Source organism: Aspergillus aculeatus, assembly GCF_001890905.1.
Source record: "Aspergillus aculeatus ATCC 16872 unplaced genomic scaffold ASPACscaffold_10, whole genome shotgun sequence".
Lineage (NCBI taxonomy): Eukaryota > Fungi > Ascomycota > Eurotiomycetes > Eurotiales > Aspergillaceae > Aspergillus > Aspergillus aculeatus.
Genome location: NW_017962985.1, coordinates 1190490 through 1210719, shown reverse-complemented (window position 1 = coordinate 1210719; position 20230 = coordinate 1190490). Strand labels below are relative to the sequence as shown.

Genomic DNA, 20230 nt, shown 5'->3' with positions numbered 1-20230 from the left:
TGTTGCGTAACGCCGAAATTATTTCGAGAAGACCCTGGATTGCGTAGAGATTACTTCTTGTCACGAAAGGAACAGTAGAAAGCACTTGTCGGGTGAGAGGGTAATGCACTATTGTATCAGAGCGGTTGCGGATTGGATGCAGCAATGAGCTAGATGCGCCGGACATAGACGGGCATCATGGGACGAAAAAGGGGTAATTAAGACCCGTGAGGGCTTTTTCCTTCTTGCCTCCGGCGGGAGTGTAATTATATCTTTCTACTTGAGTACAAGTACATGTCAGATCTCTAACATGTGTCCCACCTCTTTTGCCCTTTGCTCTGTGCGATGCTCATTGCTTCAGACAGGGACTGTTTCATTCTCCACCTTTCTGCAACGCGGGAGTTCGATGGGAAGGGGGATTGGGAGGGGTTTTCCCGTTGTAGGGAGAGACAGGTGGAACTGGAAGGAAACGAGGGTTGCAGTGATCTAAGAATAAATTAATTAGGCTCGCTCGTTCGGAGAGGAGGCCCAGAATTGGAAGTGACAGCAGGCAGGGATTGTTCGATGCGGATCCAGATCGCGTCGGCCTCCCCTGTAATCTTATCACCTCAATTTGCTTGCCATGACCCCCTTTCCGCAGGACGGTTGATTGTGAATGTTGAAAGCGCCATTCAGGGTAAACGGAAGCCATCCAGGTGCAGGATCCACGGTGGCAGTTGGAGGTTTTTTTTGGGGGGGGGAGGGGGACTTGGGAACTGAAAACTGCCATAAAATCAGTTCTAAGCAGAAGATTACAATGACGATTACAATGGGATGGTGCAGGTCTCCAAGTTGCCAACTGAAAAGCCCCTTGACTGGGGGTGAACCGTGGAAAGCGACAAGCCAGGGATTCGTCATTTGCGATTGTCGCAATCTCACCTTCAGATTGCAGACCGCTAGAGATTGGCTGCCAACAGAAAAGTGGCTCTACCGGTGGATGCTAGCCAACCAATCAGTGTATTTTCTTGGCTCTGCACCGATCGACCTTGGCCTGGCGGTGGGTTTCTGCCGTCTTCCATTTTACACGCACACCCACACCCACACTGACACTCACTCTCGGCTGTTGTCTTCCCTCATCATCATCAGCCACTATCCACTCACACCAACGCACCTTTCGTCTAGCTTCCCACCATACACTCAACCAACTCATATCTGGGGGGGCTGGTCACCAGACACAACCGAGCACGAAAGTATCCCTGATATTCACAGTCGACTAAATATAGCGTGGAAATGGCAGCAGATCAGCAACTCTGGTTTGCCACGCCGGTTTGCCGGACTTCAGCCCGGGTGGATCTCTTTGTTGATAACTTGATATTAACCTTCATTACCGGCTGGGACCAAACTGACCCAGGGTCCTCCTCCCCCTCTCCACTATCAACGCCTCTGGGCCGCGTTGCAGAGAGAACATAAACTCTCTCCCATCGCCTGCCCATCGCTTGCCTGGCCGCCTATCACTTTCCGTTCGATTTGGGACTGGCCCGCCTTTCTTTTCCCCGACTGTCGTCATTTTTCAGCGCCGCAGCCCGTCTCCACTCGATCGTCGCATGCACCCTGCCTTGACTTCTTGCACTGCCATGTCTTCCTGACATCTTCGAGCATTATTAGCGAGTCCTAAAATCTAATCAGCACCTCTTCCCCGCGCTCGTCCCCGAACATAAACACAAATCTCGCCATGGGGCGAGAAACCGGCCACCGACGGCGCCCTTACCCGACAATGTTTGCCCGCAAACCCGCCAACCTCCTCGCTCTGATCCTACTCTTCGTCATTGGCGCCTCCATTTTCAAAGTCGAGCTGGGAAACGGTCCCTTCGATCCGAGATCGCTCTATCGCCTGGATCGTCATCACAAAGAGCCCGGATACTGGGATTGGGAGACTACGACACGCTTCTCGCGCACACAGAACTACAAAGTCGACGACGACCATATCTGCGATTCGTTCCCGACCTATCTGCTCTCGCGCATTCAGATCGTCCTGAAGATTGGCGCTTCGGAGCCGCAGGATCGCGTTAACGCTCATCTGTCGACCGTCACGCGGTGTATTTCCAACCTGATTGTGGTTTCCGACCGGGAGTCGGAGCTGCAAGGCCACCATGTGCACGACGTGTTGGCCACGTTACCCGAGTCTTTCCGAGCGAACGTGTCCGACTTTGAGGCGTACGATACACTGCAGAATGGCAGACTGAAGTCGGTGGCTGGTCCCCAGGGGTGGCGACTCGACCGGTTCAAGTTCCTGCCCATGGTGGAGCGGGCGCATGAGATCAACCCGACCGCCGACTGGTTTGTCTTCATCGAGTCCGACACCTATGTCGTCTGGGACAACATGTTCCGTCTGCTCGACCAGTTCAACCCCTCCGTTCCGTTGTATATGGGATCCCCGTCCCCAGGCCGACCACTGGACCACGACGAAATATCCTACTTCGCCTACGGCGGATCCGGCTTCGTTCTTTCCACGGCGGCGGTGAAGAAGTTGGTGGCACGAGAGACTGGAGCACACGGAGAGTATACACAGCCGCCCCTCAGCGAGCAATATGAAGATTTGGTCAAGGCGGACTGTTGTGGGGATTCGATCCTCGGCTGGGCTCTGCATGAGAAGGGTGTCGAGCTCTCGGGATTCTGGCCCATGTTCAACCCCCATCCTTTGCATGGCATCCCGTTCGATGATGTGCACTGGTGCCAGCCCGTCATCAGCATGCACAAGACCCTGATTTCGGACATGGCTGGGTTGATGCACTTCGAAAATCAACGCGATCGCAGTGTACGTATGCGCCTCCTCCTCGATTGAAATCTTGGCTAATTTCTGCCTGATAGGAACCTCTCCTGTATTCCGACTTGCTCGAGTACCTGAAACTGGGCACCTTCGATGAACGTCTCGACTGGGATAACGGCGATTGGGGTGGCTGGCAGGAGCCTCCCGAGTCCCCCGGCCATGCCTCCTTCGATGCGTGTCGGGCTGCGTGCCACGATCACCCGGAGTGTCTCAGCTTCACGTATGACTCGACCGGACACTGCGTCTTCGTGCGGACTGTGCGACTGGGGGCGAAGAAGTTGTTGGGGGATGCCAACACCCGGCTGTCCTCGGGATGGGACCTGGAGAAAATCCAGCACTGGCGCAACACCCATCAGTGCGAGAAGCCACTGTGGGTGAAGCCAAGCACGACGCGCAAGTTTTGAATGGCGGGAGAGAATCTTATCAGGGAGGCAACGGCGTTGGGACTTTTCTGGGATGGGGTTTCTCACGGCTTTGACGAATGTAGATATGAACTGATACCTCAGCACTGCACATGTACATCTTACGATAATTTAATTTGATACCTACCGCACACTAGCACACTAATCAATCAATTTGTCTGACGAATTGACCAATTTCGAGGGGTTAATCGGGAAGGGACGGGGGGTAAGAACGTATCGCACTGCGCGCCACTTGCCACTTTACTGGAAGGGGACAAAGTTGCGCGGTGCATTGCATATCTTATCGTCTGCTGTGGTTCGCTTATCGCCTTTGGCAGGCGACATCGGACCAGTCAGTATAGCACGGTGCGGTTCCGCCGACTATTGGCTGACATTCCGCCATTTCCGAGGTTCCGATGCAGTGTAGTGCAAGTGGAGTGCATTTCACTGCACTGAAGGTCTCACAGCGGGTTCCGAACTGGGAAGGAGATGCGCCGGCAAGAAGTACTTCTACAATTCATAAATCCCTTCAGCTTCCCCGCATTCTCTGCTGTCTCGAGCTTCCCTTTCGCTTCCTCTTCTCACTCACCCTCTTCCGTCTTCTTCATCACACATATCTCACATCATGGTCTTTACTCCCCATCCTTTAGCCATCCTCTCCGAGGAGGAGACCAACATCGCCCGCGATGTCATTCTTGCCCAACACCCCAACACAGTCATTGATTTCCGGGAGATCTACTTATCGGAACCCCCCAAGGCTGAGCTGCTGGAATTCCTCGCCCTCGAACACTCCGGTCGCTTGAGCCCGACCTCTCCTCGTCCGGCTCGTCTGGCCTTGTGCCAGTACGATGTCATCGGTTCCGATCACATTCCTTCCTTCAACGAGTCTGTCGTGGACGTTGGTGCGCGTCAGCGGATCAAGCACAAGATTGTGGGCAAGAAGCACCATGCCTCGTTGACTTTGTAAGACTCTTTTCGGTTGTCCTGCTGGTGGGCCATGCTAACCGCCTTTTGTTGCCAGGAGCGAATTCGATACCCTTGTCGAGCGTTGTTTTGCTTCCCCTCTCTTCCAGAAAGCCCTCGAGGACTTCGATCTGCCTGCTGGCTTCGAGGTGACAATCGAGCCCTGGCCCTATGGTGGATTGGACTACACCGATGAGCCGCGCCGCTACTTCCAGGGATTGTGCTTTGCGACCAACAAGAGCACGAACAACCCCGATGCCAATTTCTACTCCTACCCGCTGCCTTTGATTCCGGTGATGGATGCACTGACCCAGGAGATCATCCGGGTCGATCGTCCGGCCACTGGTGGCAAGGGCGACGGCCTCACCCAACAGACTTTCAAGCGTGACATCATCGGCCACTGCAAGGATTCCGACTACGTGCCAGAGCTGGTCCCTGGCGGCATGCGCAAGGACCTCAAGCCGTTGAATGTGGTGCAGCCGGAGGGCCCTTCTTTCAAGATCACCAACGAGTCATTGGTCGAGTGGCAGAAGTGGCGGTTCCGCGTCGCCTTTAATCCTCGCGAGGGTGCCACCATTCACGATGTCTGGTACGATGGTCGCAGCGTTATGCACCGTCTGAGTATCAGTGAGATGGTGAGTCGATTGGCTGGAAGCTGAAGATTTTCCACATGCTGACTGCGATAGACTGTACCGTATGCCGATCCCAGACCTCCCTTCCACCGCAAACAGGCCTTCGACTTTGGCGACGGTGGTGGTGGCAACATGGCCAACAACCTTTCCATTGGCTGCGACTGTCTGGGTGTGATCAAGTACTTCGATGCGGTCATGACTGGTGCGGATGGTAAGGCGCAGAAGCTGCCCAATGCCATTTGCTTGCACGAGCAGGACAATGGCATCGGCTGGAAGCACTCCAACTGGCGCACGGGCCGCGCTGTGGTCACCCGTCACCGCGAGCTGGTGGTGCAGTTCATCATCACGCTGGCCAACTACGAGTATATCTTCGCCTACAAGTTCGACCAGTCCGGCGGCATCACCGTCGAATCACGCGCGACGGGTATCCTGAATGTGGTGAACATCGATGCTGGCAAGACGAGCGACTACGGTAACGTGGTCAGCGGCGGTGTGTTGGCGCAGAATCACCAGCACATTTTCTGTGTCCGCATCGACCCGGCCATTGACGGAAACAACAACTCGGTGCAGGTCGAGGAGTCGCACCCGGTGCCCATGAACGAGGCCACCAACCCCATGGGTAACTACTACAAAGTCACCAACGAGACGGTGGAGCGGGCGGGCTGGCTGGACGCAGCTCCAGACCTGAACCGCACGATCAAGATGGTCAACCCTCACAAGATCAACCCCATCAGCCAGAAGCCGGTGGGCTACAAGTTCATCCCTCTGGCGACGCAGCGGCTGTTGGCGGACCCGAACTCGATCCAGGCTCGGCGGGCGCAATTCGCTCAGCACCACGTCTGGATCACCAAGTACCGAGATGGAGAGCTGTACGCTGGAGGCCGGTACACTCTGCAGAGTCAGGAGGAGATCGAGGGTGTTTCCGACGCGGTCAAGCGGGGCGACTCGGTCAAGGACACCGATGTGGTGGTCTGGAGCACGTTTGGCATCACCCACAACCCACGCGTTGAGGACTGGCCCGTGATGTAAGTTTGATCTAAACATTTTGGGGGATTGTGAATACTAACGAGTGACAGGCCGGTCGAGATTTTCCAGCTGATGATCCGCCCTGCGGACTTTTTCACAGCCAACCCCTCGCTGGACGTGCCCTCGGACCGCAATGTCTCGTCGCGCATTGTGGATAAGGAATGTTGCCGCAAGGCTCACATTTAGGGCGGGGTGTGCATGATTTATGATACGTACTGTATATATATTGCATTTGTGTATTTAATTAAATGGGTTTACTGGCACGTTTCCAAGAGGTTTCCTAGTACGTAGCTAGTAGTGTCGATTAAAGCAGGGTGAAGCACGCAGGGCTGAGATAAGATCGCTGCCTAGAGTCTCGATAATTGTGAGCAACTTAAATTGATCCTCGTTTTTTTGCGGCATAAAAAAGAAGGCAAATGAAGCAGCTCTCCCGCCTGCCTCGGATTTGCTCGGAATGAGGGCGGGCAGGCAAAATTTCCATTCCGCGGTCCCGTCGCCCGCGCCCCGAATCGCTTTCCGAACTTTTCTTCCACACCCTAACACTTTTCATCTAGATTGCATGCAAGACCCTGCTGCATACTACTCGGAATTCGGTATCTTCGTTTTGGGTTTTGTGTGATCAACGCTACAGCGTGATAGCGAAATAGATACTGCTGGGAAGGGCTTGAGCCATCTGATGGATACCGAGCAGCACCAGCAGCACCAGCAGCACCAGCATGCTAAGCGAGAACTAGACCGAGGAGGAGAAGCAGCAGGAGGAGGAGGGGTGGGAGAAAGGAAAGACCACAGCCAACAGTCCCCGGAACCCCCTCGGAGTAAGAAGCGGGCTAAATATACGTCGGTTGCTTGGTGCGTTTCTTCTTTCCCTTTCTTTGCTTTTGATTTTCTGGTTCTTTTTTCCTGTTGACCAAGGGGTTGGTTGGGGTAGCATGTACTTTACTGCATAACACATACGCATACTTGCTTGCCTCGCCCCTAACGCGCACACGAAACTGAGCACACCCTTCCACTCTTCCTTACTATGCCATCACAGCCACTGCACCTCTCACCCCTCACCTCTTCCAGTTCCCCACAAATCAAACCATACCAGACTATGGCTAATTAAAGGATAGCAACGAGTGTAAACGCCGCAAACTCAAATGCAGCGGTGAGACCGTCTGCTCGCGCTGCACGCGCGACCAGGTGCGCTGCATCTATACGCCCAGCGTGCACGCCGTGCATGCGGTGCCATCCTTGCATGCAGCTCATTCGATGCATGTTATTGGGTCTGGGACGGGGGCGTATACTTCGTTGCCGAATACGCCAAGGCCCAGGGAGGAGGATGGTATTACGGATCGGTGGGTGGATTGTTTGGTTTGGGGGGTGGTTGCGGGTTGCTGATGCTGACTCGGGTAGGATCCTGTCGACGCGGTTGCGCACGGTGGATGCACAGATTGAGGCGCTGCAGCGGGAGATGCGGGCTTTGGTGGGGAGGATGAGGGTTTTGGAGGGGCAGGAGCAAGGGCAGGGGCAGGGCACTGGGGGAGCTGCTGCTAGTAGTGGTGCTGGTGGTGGTCCTGCCGTGACAACCCCCGCCAATCACATCCCCACCGCCGTCTCGACCATCTCCTCCACCTCGGCCAGCGCGGGCCTTCATCGGATCATGAACCGACCTAAATCGCCGACGTATATTGGTCCGACCAGTGCGGAGTTTGGGATTGCAGACGGAAAGCGGCCGCATGGGGGCGAGGTTGAAATCGAGGATGAGGATGAAGATGAGGATCTAGGATCCACCGCCGCGCCGAGTCCCATCCCCGTTGCTGATGGCGAGGGCGATCCGCTACGGTGTCTGGGCTTGACGGAGGCGTTACGGCTGGTGACGGTCTACGAGCATACAGTGGGGCTGATCTACCCGTGCGTGGATCTGGATAGCGTTCGCGCGTATGTGGTGGATTACTATCGCGACGATGGGCTGTCGAAGTCGCCGGCTCTTGGGGTAGGAGGCGGTGCGGAGGATGATTGGTTCTTTGCGCGCGACGCGGAGGTGTTGAAGATTCTTCTGGCCACGGCGCTGTTGGCGGAGTCGCATGGAAGGAGTGAGCGCGCGGCGCTGTTGGCTGATCGCGTGGAGGATCAGTTCGGGATGCGCATGAAGGTGCCGGAGGTCGATATGAAGGAGTTGTTGATTTTGGCTTTACTCGTGAGTTACTTGATTTCCCTCGAGAATGCTACGGCAGGGTATGCTGATACTGGCATTGGGGCAGTCAATCTTCCACTCCTACCGCGACGACGAAGTCATCGCCTGGCGCACAATCGGACTCGCCGTGCGCGGCTCCATGCAACTCGGCCTACACTGCCAGGAGACCTGGCAAAAGACCGGAGGTGTATTTCCCGGGGAGCTGCACCGCACCTGGGCCAGCCGCCTGTTCTGGTGCATCTACGTGCTGGACCGCAAGTGGTCGTTCGGCACGGGGCTCCCCTTCGCCATCCAGGACGCCGACATGGACACCAACCTGCCCGAGCCCGGCACGACCACCCCGTACCTGACGTGCATGATCTCCTACGCGCGTCTGAGCTCCAAGATCTGGGGGTTAGTTGTGGGCTGGCGCACGCGGCCCCGCGCCGCCACCACCGATTACTGTGCCTACCTCGACTTCCAGGTGCAGCAATGGATCCAGTCCATCCCACCGGAGCTGCGCTTCGACCCGGCCCACCGCTCCACGGCGCGCGGCGACTCGCCGACCCACGCGGACAGCATGATGACCCTTCAGGTCCTGCTGGCGCTGCAGGCCAATCAGCTGCGCATCCTCGTCTACCGCCAGTACCTGCTGAGCGGCGAGAGCATCGAAGACAGCGTCGCGGGCGCCTCCATCGCCGTCGAGACGGCCAAGAGCACCGTCCACATGCTGGACTATTTTAGTCGTGTGTCGGAGATCTACTACCAGCGCCCGGAGCCGTTCAACTACTTCCTCATTTCGGCCCTGGCCGCGCTGTTCTTAGCGGTGCTGCACGGCCCCGCGCGGTTCTCCCAGGTGTGTCGTCCGGAATTCTACAAAGCGGTCGAGATGGTCCGTCGCTCGTCGACGAGAGCCCGCACCTCACGTCGCCTGCAGAAGATCATTCGCAGCTTGAAGGTTATCCGCTTGAACCTGGGGAAGGAGGCGAGGCCCCACCAGTCCCCAGACGCCCGCAGAGAGATTCCAGGCAAATATGCACAAGGGTACACCATCCACCCCTCGCAAACAGCCACAGGAGGCCTGACGCGACCGCAACCGCACCCTCAACCCATGCCGAGCTCGTCAAATGGACTGTGGTCGTTGGCCGCGACATCGACGGATCCTGCGCCCGCCGGGGATAACGGGTGCGAGGATCTGACGACTTTCTTTGAGATGGCGGGTGGGCTGTACTTTGATCCGAGGGTGCAAGCGGGTGGGGAGGGCGTGGCCGTGTTGGCGGAGGGGTTGGGCGGCGAGTTGGCGGCAGAGGATGAGGCATTGACAAGGGTGATGGCTGATCTTTTGTGACATTTTCAGTAGAACCTTCTGCTTGGGAGGGTATCTGCCATTCCATCTAGATTCTTTGCATCATTAAGGAATAGTAAGACAGAGGGGGGATCTGGGGGTTCTCCCCCCAGGATATCTAAATTCTATGTCTCAATTACTAGCAACGTTTGAGTAAGTATTATACGTTGAGTAGATGATTGCGAAGCACGTATGTGCTGAGCCCTGGGCTACAGTAGCCTGCCTACTTGTAGTACTAAGAGGTATGAGGGACTGGCCGCGGGCCGCGTGATTGGCTGCTACCTACCGACCGGATTTCCTATGCCAGGTCTTGGCATTCCCTTCCGGAACAATTCGATATTCCGTCCTGGACGCTTGCTGCTATTCATTGCATCACATTGAACCCTATTGATTGACTACATTATCGATTAGACTACATGCTCCTGGGAATCCTTCGTCTACTGTCTTCATTCACTCTTTTACGTGACGAAGGCTGTATCGCTGCTGTAGAGGACTAACTCTGGCAGCGAAATATGGTTATTATAAATTTCTTGTTTGTGTTGCCCCATGAATCCTGCTCGCTCCTCCCGTTTTGATTCGCTCATGGTGCCTAATCAAAGCTGGAACCGCCAATGTAAGCTGACGCAGGTTTAGGTTTTTAGAGATCCGATCGCGTGTGGATACGAGCAGCAGCGCATATCACGCTGACTATATCTCTCAGCCCCAGGAACTTGAACCATGGGAGCAGGATTCGCAAGATGCGCCTACCCCTGGATAATGATCTGCTGTAGCCCTTCCCCAGCTGTACTGCTCAACAATGAGCTCAGTACAACACGCTGACTTCGACAAGATACTCTACTATTGCTCCAGGAATCCAAATGGGAAGACGGCACTACCAAGCTGTATCCACTACTGTATCTGCTGAATATCCAAGGGTACAGAGACGTAGCCGTCAAATAATACGGTGAGTGGTTCGCATCAATGGTATCCGATTATACTCTCCAAGATGCATTCCGGCAAGCAGGCAATGTAGCGTTGTCAGATGGCTTTGGCCTTGAGCATATCTATAAGGATCAAAGCCCAGAGTTCCTCGTCGGCAAGGGATGAGAACCCGGAATTGCCCGAAGTTTCGTAGATTATATTTGGTAAATGGGCTGAAAACGTGAAAAAAGCGATACCCGTTTTTGAGGCGATATAGAATGAAGAGTATTGGCGTTGGGCGGTGCTTGGCGTTTTCTTGCTTGCGATTAGACAAATTTCTCGTGTTAGGTCACCTGGCTGTCTATTTTAGTGGACAAGGCAATCTATCCTCTTCAATCTGTCAGCTGCAAGTGAAATTCCTCCCTCAAGTATGGTCATTAAAGCTATTCGCCTGGCCACTTCCCAGGCATTTTCTCAGCTGGTCGGGCGACTAAAGTCCAGAAATCCCTTACAAAAGAATCAGATGGTTCCGATAGCCATAAGTACCAGTCTTCTGGATTTGGGCCGTAAGCTATGCCAATCACCCGCTGTAATCCCCCGTTAAATTCCCTTTGGATATTTCCGCTTCTCCAAATGCGCCATTCGTTTGCTCCCAACATTTCCAAATTCAGACCTGCGGCTCTCATATCCTTCAACCAGGCTCGAATACCCACCTGGAATTTATCCAGGTCAAGCCACGGAACTTCATTGAACTGCGGGAGAGATACCTGAGAAGCCAGATAACCATCCAAAAACGAGAGAAATACAGTTTTGCCATCGACAATTTGATGGACGTCCATCCCATCCTGCAGAAAGTCAAAAAACAATCTATTCCATGACTTGCAGATAGCTTGCCATTTTGTGTGACAGTCGGTTCTAGCAGGGCGAGAGAATGTTTTGTATCCACTGTAGTTAACCAAATTCCTTCGGCAGCACATTTGTAGGAAGCGCTGACTGTTTCCTAGCTTTTTCGCGACGCAGTGAATCAAGGTTGTTTCTTTTGAGACCAAAGGTAAAGTACACTTTGTCTGGAAGTCTTGGGCTTCTGATATTATGTCTTTGCCGAGGACCGTTTTAATCAAGTCAGGGGTATTATTTGCTTCTTCGGCGTAATAGGAAAAGTCAGCGTCAAAAATGATCTGAGCTGCCACCGTTATCCGCGCCCACCGTGGCATTTGATAAAACATAGGACAGCAATGTTGTTGCAAAAAAATGAATTCTTCTGAGGTGCCATGAAACTCGGATAATATCCCATCGACTGCTTCTTGGGCGTTTTCATAGATGAGGTCTTGTGAATGACGGAGTATAGGGCGTAGGTATGGTAAAAGTGGATAGAGTCTATTAGATGCTGCTTGTTTCCCAATTCTTAAGACGTCACGAAGAGGTGTTCTCAATATGGACAATCCACCTTCGATGGACGGGTCCACTCCTTGGTCCAGGAGACACTCAACCACTCGTTCATTTCTATCAACGCAGATCGCATACCAACAAGTCAGTACGATAAGCCAAGTGATTTGATTCACCCTGAACGAATATGTTACTTACATGAAGTAGACTTCGTCCGCTACCCTGCTGGCGGAAGAGCGAGGAGAGCTGTCCTGAAGCAAAGAGATCCTGAAGATTCTTTATCTTTCCCTGCTTGAGATAATAATCAATTTCACTACTCCAGCGGACCTCGTTATACGTTCGAAAACTCCAATCCCACCCGAAGGGAGTCTTTATGCCAGATATTTCCAACACTCGAGATGTCATCCAATACGGGGCGCGAAGAAGCCAAAGATAGTTGCTTTTTCGAGGCTGAACCCGTTCTTCTCCCAGCTTCGAACTTCCCACCAACGGCTCGGTTGAAACCAATTTCTCATCTTGAAAAGATCAGTTAGTTTTAAAGAATGTAAGCACCAAGACTGACTCACAGCGACGTGCTGAATCGGATTCTAAAATAGCTTTGTGTGAGGGAACCACCCCTAGATTCGCTATGGCTTCAGCGATTAAAATTGGTTGAACTTGAATAAGTGATCTAGATATATCAGTAAAGAATATCTCAGTTATCTTACGCACCGATTTAGTAAGACGTACCTGTTGTAACATTGCTGGGATAACATAAGTAGCCGGATCACGTTATGTAGCTTCGAAACGTGCTTTTCAATCTTCCTTTCGCGTATCACCAACTTTGCGGCTTGGTAGGACCTGCGCAGTCCGCTAGATGAGCCGACGTGGTGCACTAAGTCCTTGCAAAGTGCCTCTAAGTCATTCACAGCCTCTTTACAAAAGCGCAAGCTTTGTGAAGCATGCCGATGGTCTATCAGACCTAACGAGACAGATTTTTGTGATAAGTCGTCGTCAACGTCAGCCATTATGAGGCCAAGGATCTCAACTTCTCTCAGTAGCCATTTGAGATCATCTGGCGCATCGCGCATTGAATCCCAGTAGCCCTTAAGTGTCTGAACAGACTTGCCGATCTGGACTGCAAGGGTCGCGAATGTAATGGCGCTGGACACGACCCCTACCAGCTCAGCCATGGTCTTGATGAATGAAAGGTTGATAGTGAGAGATACAATGGAGAGCGAGCTTGGTTTGCTTCACAGAGTTTGCAAAAACATCGGTTGAAAGTTTTGCGCCGATGGGCAGAAGTGAGATCGCGCGCTGCGCCTTGCTGTCAGCCCCTCTGATATAGCGCCGAGCTCAATAGATGCCTCTGATCGGTATCTGAGTAATCAGTGAGCTGACTGATCATACTCACTGAGTGCCTCTGAGCAGTCACGTGAATACTCTGATCAGCTCCCTGAGTCTGAGTCTTTAGTCTGAGTCCGGTCTGAGATTTACTCGGTGAGTCTGACTCTGAGCGCCCTCATAGAAGCAGCGGCATCTCAGAAAGGAAAGCCCCACCAGGCAGAGGAAAAACGCTCGGTAGAGCTACCTACCTAGTAAGTGGTCAGCCGAGCAGAGATTATGGAATCTGTGCTTGTTTCTGCTGCTGTCTACCGCTTCCTTTCCCGCGAGGCCTGGCTCTACAAGAACAGCCTCGCTTGCAGAAATACTCATCCGCTTGCTCACAGTTCCTCGCTTGCATCAACAGTCTTACTTGCAGGAATCCTCACACGGTTCCTGAGTTCCTCGTAGGAACAGCCTCGCTGGCACGACGAATTTTTATGTGGTTCCTCGCAGTTTCTCGCAGTGACAGCCTTGCTCTGAGAAATCCTCGCGCAGTCCCTCGCTCGCATAAACCACCTTGCTCACGTAGTTCCTCGCATACCTTTGTATGGAGCTGGTTGCAGTCCCAACAGATAATAAGAATGTCGCCAAGTCAAATCCACTTAGTCGTCCTCAAATCTCCCAGATACCATAAGATCTCTTTCTTTCCGTTCATACCCTCGACAGCATTATCATTTTCTTCAGCATGCTACATATGTTTGTCGAACAGAGAATACTAGTCCGCTATGTACAAGACCAGAGCCACGGGCCTGCTCTTTTCTGTGAAATGAGAAAATTGTCTCAGGTACGCTTGTCATCCGGCCTAAGACAGGCTATGAAGGACTGGAATCTAGATTGATTCATGGAATCAATATACCCGAGGTATATCTGCGCATCCCCCTACCAGGTATGCTCAAAGCCAGACTCCGCCGGAGCTGCAGCTACCATACTGCTGCACCCCACACTTCACTCTGTAAGCCGACAACTGGTGGAACTCAATCTTGAACTCTCTTCTGCCCAATGCTTGTCCCGGTGGGATGACCAGTCACCATCAACCGAAGTGTCGATCTCGGAAACTCCGCGAGGTATAAGCTAATGATATCATCGGGCGTTTCTAGGCACGTGCCATGCACAGCTCTGCAGGATGACAGCCAAGGTGTGCTCGGACAGCGGATGCATGATATGGCTACGATACCTGCCGTCTGCGCTTGTGGCGCATACTCCTGTTTCATGCTTCTACTAACACATTTGGTGCCATATCCATCCATCCGACAGGTACGTTGCTGTGACTAACCCCTTCATTTCCACTATCGGTGGGATTCGGTGCAAGCTACCAAGCTGGTGTCCCAGGTGGTAGAATCTGGATTCCGATCTCTTATAGTGCCTTGATTGTGTCGGTAAGACCGTCTGCCCGTAGTTACAGGGTTATTTCAGTCGTGCCAACAATTCTCGGAATTAGTTGGATGCTGAATCTTTCGTGTGCCTCGCATCCTGTCAATCATCGGCAGCTTAATTTTGTAAACCCCACAGCAACTATTTAAAGATGGAACCTCCGGTGAGTTTGACAGCACAAAAGTCGGTCCAAGTGTTTCATCAGTGAAGTGTACTGACTCGAATCTGCACGGATGCTTCCGAAATTGGATAAAATGCCGGCACACGGACCCCTACGACCGTCAATGCGAGCAACCTGTAGAGGTGTAGGAGATTTGAGGCGTAGAAATCCTCAGTGGTACTTTAGTGCTGAGTGTTGTAGTATTGTGGATGTAGTTTCTCTCAAGACTCATGTCACAGTAATGCAGTAAAATACCTTAGAGTCCTGCAGAATTCTGCAGACATGGGAGCAAGGCTGTGTGTGGTTTAAACTGCCACTACGCCGGGTTACCCCACACACTAAGCAGTGCCGGCATTCGCTAGTCGCTCGTCACTTGTCGTCAGCACCACTTCTCCACCAGTCACCTGCAGCATCCCTCCGGGATTTTGCTATTTCCTCTACGCCTTTTGAAACCTCCAAAGTATCACGGAGCCAGGTCCGTATCTGCAAATGTCTCAACTTTCGCACCCGTCTACACACGCCGCACTGATCCGGCGGCACGTCGACCTCCCTGAACACCGAACAATTGACAGCCTATATAACATCCAAAATGGCCGACACAAAGCAAAAAACGATCGTCACATCTCAGACGCTTAAACACCATGTACTCCCTCCTGACTGCCCTGTCGGTGCCGCTTCTGGCAGGCCTGGCTCATGGCTACGCCAACCCCGGCTCCTGCTCCGGTTCCTGCAACGTCCATGACCCAGCCTTGATCGTCCGCGAGTCGGACGGCAAATACTTCCGTTTCTCGACCGGCAACGAGATTTCCTATGCCTCTGCCTCCTCCATCAACGGTCCGTGGACCGCCATTGGATCCGTGGTGCCTGACGGATCTAAGATCGACCTGTCCGGCAACACTGACCTCTGGGTACGTCGCCTCCGTGCATCAGTGTATTAGTGTATGACTGCATGACTGCATGACTGTACACTGCACACTGCACAATGCATCCATGCTAACCAGCGCAGGCCCCCGATCTTAGCTACGTCGATGGAACCTACTACTGCCTCTACTCTGTCTCAACCTTTGGCTCCCAGGACTCCGCGATTGGAGTGGCCTCGTCCACCACCATGGAGCTGGACACCTGGACCGACCACGGATCCGTGGGCGTCGCCTCTTCGTCCTCTAAGAACTACAACGCCATCGACGGCAACCTCCTCGTGGACGGCAGCTCATACTACCTCCAGTTCGGCTCCTTCTGGGGCGATATCTACCAGGTCAAGATGGCCTCGCCCCTCAAGACGGCCGGCTCGGCCTCCTACAACATCGCCTACAACGCGACGGGCACCCACTCGGAGGAGGGCTCCTACCTGTTCAAGTACGGCAGCTACTACTACCTCTTCTTCTCGTCGGGCACCTGCTGCGGCTACGACACCTCCCGCCCGGCCCAGGGCGAGGAGTACAAGATCATGGTCTGTCGCTCCACCAGCGCGACCGGCGGATTTGTAAGTTTTCGACGGAAACCACTTTGAGACGAAGCTGACCCGCGTAGGTGGACAAGAATGGCAATGCTTGCACGGAAAGTGGTGGCACGATTGTGCTCGCCAGTCACGGCACCGTCTATGGACCGGGTGGACAGTAAGACTCCCCTGAAGACACAAGAAAATCGCTAACTGGAATAGGGGTGTGTATGATGACCCGACCTACGGCCCTGTGCTCTACTACCACTATGTCGATACTACCATTGGTTACGCCGATGACGAGAAGCTGTTTGGGTGGAACACCATTGACTTCTCGAGTGGCTGGCCTGTTGTGTAGGTGACTACTAGGTAAAGTAGGGGGTGAATGTGGTTGTAAATAGGTGGAATTGCAGATGTAAATAGTTTAGCTCTGGTTATAAGTACCAATCTGAAGAGTAGATCATTGTGGAAGCAAATCCCTTGTCCCTGCCTGAGGCCTTGCCGTCGCGCTTGTTTCAGCCATGCCGCTGCTTCCCACCACATCCATCCACTTCTCCATCTCCCTCGTCAGCACTTCGATCCCCTCCCCAATCGACTGCGTCAACGGTTTGTGTGCATTCTTGCGAAGATGCTCATGCCAGGGAGATAACACCAGCTTGTTGACATTGAACTTGCTTACTCCCACCTCAACGCATGCCCGACACAGCTCCGGGGGAAAGTCATTCGTTCCGTGCAGGACGAGTCGTGCCCGTCCGTTCAACGCTCGACACACTTGGCGGAGCCTACACGAGTCAGTCCAGAACGCCTATCATCCCTCTCTGCGACCGACCGATTCATGTCCAACTCTGGCCCTCTTGGCCCATAATCTCCATGCAGGTTTCCCACGCTGGGAGCCAGAAAATCAACGCCCGCATCGATGAACTGGTCCACATCTTCCGAGGTGGTAAGAATCCCTACAGCTGCATTAGCATGGAATAACAATCCAATTTGAGAAGGTACCCTCTAGGTTGCCCGTTCCCACAATCCCATCCTCTCCTCCTTCGATGCGCCCGGTCTCGGCCTCAACTGCGATTCCCCGCCCGTGACAATATTCTCGCAGCGCCTTGGTCTTGGCGAGGTTCTCTTCCTTCTCGTGATGACTCATGTCCACCATGATGGAATCGAATGGAAGGTTGTCCGCGACGTAATGGATCTGCTCAAAGTTCTGCGCATGGTCGAGATGGACCGAGACCGGCACCGAGGCGCTTCTTGCAGCAGCGGCGGCCGCGTGAATCAGCGACGGGGTTTGCTCAAGCGATGAAGGAAACAACTGCAGAATCAGCGGTGATCTGCGATTCTCGGCCGCCCGCACAAACGCTGTGATGTGCTCAACGTTGTAGCTGGTATGGTGAGCCTCCTGCCCGGAACATATATCCCGCACCACTCACACAATGGCCGCCAGAACACCATAGCGACCCTTCTCGGCCGATGCCAAGATCTGCAGTGTTCGGTTCTTCCCTTGCCAAGTCATTTTGGTTGGTGGTGATCGCCCTCGATGACCGGCAGATTTTCGCGGGTCCAACTATGCTCATTGTCCCTGTCCAGTGCGTCGCACAGTAGGCGGTATGAATCACTTTTAATTTATGCTTAACTATTTGCAGCAACACTTAGTCAGTCGGTCACTGCTAAACTAGCAACCCCCCGACCGCATGACATCGTGCATGCACCCCTACCATGGTCGACCCCTGCCTCGATACGAGTCAGTCCCTTTCCCTTCCGTGGGCTTCCACTGAGCGAATTCCAACCACTGCATTGGCTGACGAAAGGTGGATTCCTCTTCGGCTTTTTTCGCTGGCTCCACTCCCGCGTGAGTCGGCAATCGTTGAACCTCGACGCGATCTGTCACCCCCCAAATTGTTCCAGCTTCCACCCCCTGTTTACCCTTGATTATTATTTTTGTATACGGTAGCGCAAACGCTGCATATTGCCGCTCATGCTTGCCGGATGATGTGAGTGAGGCAACATGGCCGATGCTACGCAAGGGAGTTCGCGTGGCATTCGGAAACCGCGAAAATCCCGCGGCCGTGGATTGCGGGCCACCACTGGATGGTCAGTCTCCCCAATAATCCTTCCGATCCGTCTGAGCACTGTTTCTCAATCCTTTCCGCCTGTCCGACCGACTGTACTGATGGTAAAAGTCTGATCTGCAAAAAGCGTCATGTCAAATGCGACGAGGTTCGTCTTCCGACCAATCTGCAGTCTGCTTGTGCTGACACGAACCGCAGGCTCGCCCACAATGCGGTCCGTGTGCCAAAGGCAAGCGTGACTGTGTCTATGGCACTGGCACCACGAGTGATCCTCAAGCTCCTGGCTCGGGGCCAACCACTGCTCCTGCTCTCGCCATCCATAAACCTCCCTCAATAGAGCACCTGCCGGTGCGAAGCCAAGTGCATGAGCCGCTACAAGTCCTGGTCGATGCTTGTCAGCATCAACGTCCCGCACCCGAAACACGGCCCTTGGCTCGTTCCGCCTCCATATCAGCATCGCCAGGTGTCTCAACGAGCCAGACACTGACACCGGCCTTTCCATCCCATCAAAGTAACCATCTCACTTCGCCACCGTCGACCCACGATTTAGCACCGTCTCCTGCAACAGATTCCTCCGTCTCCTCGAGACTGGCCCCTCTCAGCTGGTTCGAGTTATTGGCTAATGATGCCGTCAATGCGGATCGCAGTCTGGTCCTGTCTCCTGCCCCAGGGGACCATCCCGCCGGAGCAGTATCCTTAAACAACTTCTTCCCACGCTCCAAAAGGGAGTGCGAGAGTTTTCAGGCTGCAGCTTTCAGACGCGACCCGGAGCTGGAGAACCGACTACCCACGTCAACCACCGACCAGCAGCCCGTCCGGCCCGATCACCCTTCGTCATGGTCCACCCCGGCTCCAATCGAGTTGACGGAATTGGAGCACCTGCTCTTTGGCCACTTCGTGCGGAATGTAAGCCGCTGGTTCGACTTCTACGACCCCGGGCGCCACACAGCATCGATAGTCCCTCAGCTTGCCGTAAGAAACACGGGGTTGATGAAAGCCCTTCTGGCTCTTTCAGCCCGCCACCTGTCAATTTGGCATGCTAGAAAAGACCAAGGACGGGGTGCCGGTTTCGCTATGCCTGGGTCGTCGAAGAGTTTTGCGGATTTCCCGGCCGTGGATCGCCACCTTGCCGTCCAGTATTACTATGAAACCTTGAATTACCTCAACAAAGCGATGCAGTACCCGAGCTACGCATCCAGTCGCGAGCTGATATCCACTGCCTTGCTGATCAGCACGTACGAAATGGTGGATGGATCCAACAGTGACTGGGAACGACATCTGAAGGGGGTGTTTTGGATACAAAGATTCCAAAACAACAACGGCGATTGCGGTGGCCTGCGTCAAGCGATCTGGTGGATTTGGCTGCGACAAGATGCCTGGGTGGCAATGCGCCAACGGCGGCGTCTGTTCAGTTTCTGGAAACCCGAGCGGCCCATCTCCTCCCGGACCGCCCCCGAGCTAGCTTGCTTTGCATCTTATCTGCTCGCCCAATGCATCAACTACGCTTCTCAGGAAGAAACGGTGTCGAATGACATACAGAGTCGGCTGGAAAGAGGTAACGAGCTACTCTGTATGCTGCAGGAGTGGCAGGATTATCTGCCGGCGGAATTTAACCCCCTTCCCACTGTACAGTACACGGATGTCTTCCCACCCATATGGGTCCATCCTCCCCCGTACGCGGCTGCTTTGCAGATCCATAGCCTCGCTAGAATCCTTGTTATCTCCCACCGCCCCCCGACCGGTGACTTCCAGGATTACCGGGCGGCACAGAAGATTCTGACGACCGCTGTGAACACCATTTGCGGCATTGCGCGGACCGTAGCGGAGGATGAACTTGCCGGTGGACTGACGGCGCTTCAATGCTTATTTGGGGGTAAGCTCCCTCTCCAGGTCCGAAGGGCGACTCACTGACTCATGTAGCGGGAATGAGCGTTCACGCCCCTGATAAACGAGCCGCACTACTGGAATTGATCGATAGATTCGAGCGGCTAGTGTGCTGGCCCAGTTATTCGCTTCGGGATACCCTCGAGGCGGAGTACGCAAAAGAAAGCCTGGCTGGGTCCGTGGGATGAAATTTTCGGGTTGGACCTCGGCAATCTCCCTAATTGATCACCAAGGCCGATCCTCGGCTATCCACTACCCCACATGGCTTGCGATAGACACGCCGTCATACCAGAGGAAGACCCATCACGCCAGGGAATGAAATTAAACAGTGGGCTCTGGTTAACTTATCTGAT

The 20230-nt window shown here is 53.8% G+C and overlaps 6 protein-coding genes across 6 annotated transcripts; 5 read left to right on the top strand and 1 right to left on the bottom strand.

Annotated features, from left to right (window-relative positions):
* Nucleotides 1–1690: 1690 nt before the first annotated feature.
* On the top strand, nt 1691–3189 carry ASPACDRAFT_30633 (uncharacterized protein; the record flags this gene model as incomplete). Its single annotated transcript, XM_020199749.1, has 2 exons — nt 1691–2773; nt 2827–3189. 2 exons carry the CDS (start codon nt 1691–1693, stop codon nt 3187–3189), a joined length of 1446 nt encoding a protein of 481 aa, XP_020055309.1.
* Nucleotides 3190–3709: 520 nt separating this feature from the next.
* On the top strand, nt 3710–6072 carry ASPACDRAFT_121746 (putative copper amine oxidase). Its single transcript, XM_020196466.1, has 4 exons — nt 3710–4149; nt 4208–4784; nt 4836–5806; nt 5858–6072. Exons 1-4 carry the CDS (start codon nt 3812–3814, stop codon nt 5991–5993), a joined length of 2022 nt encoding a protein of 673 aa, XP_020055308.1. The 5' UTR covers nt 3710–3811; the 3' UTR covers nt 5994–6072.
* Nucleotides 6073–6483: 411 nt separating this feature from the next.
* On the top strand, nt 6484–9310 carry ASPACDRAFT_1857438 (transcription factor domain-containing protein; the record flags this gene model as incomplete). The annotated part of the gene is made up of 4 exons (XM_020197549.1): nt 6484–6656; nt 6920–7144; nt 7203–7986; nt 8051–9310. The coding sequence occupies 4 exons, from the start codon at nt 6484–6486 to the stop codon at nt 9308–9310; spliced, it is 2442 nt and encodes an 813-aa protein (XP_020055307.1).
* Nucleotides 9311–15130: 5820 nt separating this feature from the next.
* On the top strand, nt 15131–16285 carry ASPACDRAFT_53126 (arabinan endo-1,5-alpha-L-arabinosidase; the record flags this gene model as incomplete). Its single annotated transcript, XM_020202697.1, has 4 exons — nt 15131–15397; nt 15496–15972; nt 16020–16105; nt 16150–16285. The coding sequence occupies 4 exons, from the start codon at nt 15131–15133 to the stop codon at nt 16283–16285; spliced, it is 966 nt and encodes a 321-aa protein (XP_020055306.1).
* Nucleotides 16286–16387: 102 nt separating this feature from the next.
* Nucleotides 16388–17437, bottom strand: ASPACDRAFT_30333 (class II fructose-bisphosphate aldolase; the record flags this gene model as incomplete). Its single annotated transcript, XM_020199716.1, has 4 exons — nt 16388–16709; nt 16757–16880; nt 16927–17306; nt 17355–17437. The coding sequence occupies 4 exons, from the start codon at nt 17435–17437 to the stop codon at nt 16388–16390; spliced, it is 909 nt and encodes a 302-aa protein (XP_020055305.1).
* Nucleotides 17438–17929: 492 nt separating this feature from the next.
* Nucleotides 17930–20065, top strand: ASPACDRAFT_44595 (uncharacterized protein; the record flags this gene model as incomplete). The annotated part of the gene is made up of 4 exons (XM_020201447.1): nt 17930–18015; nt 18105–18141; nt 18192–19866; nt 19914–20065. The coding sequence occupies 4 exons, from the start codon at nt 17930–17932 to the stop codon at nt 20063–20065; spliced, it is 1950 nt and encodes a 649-aa protein (XP_020055304.1).
* Nucleotides 20066–20230: the final 165 nt, after the last annotated feature.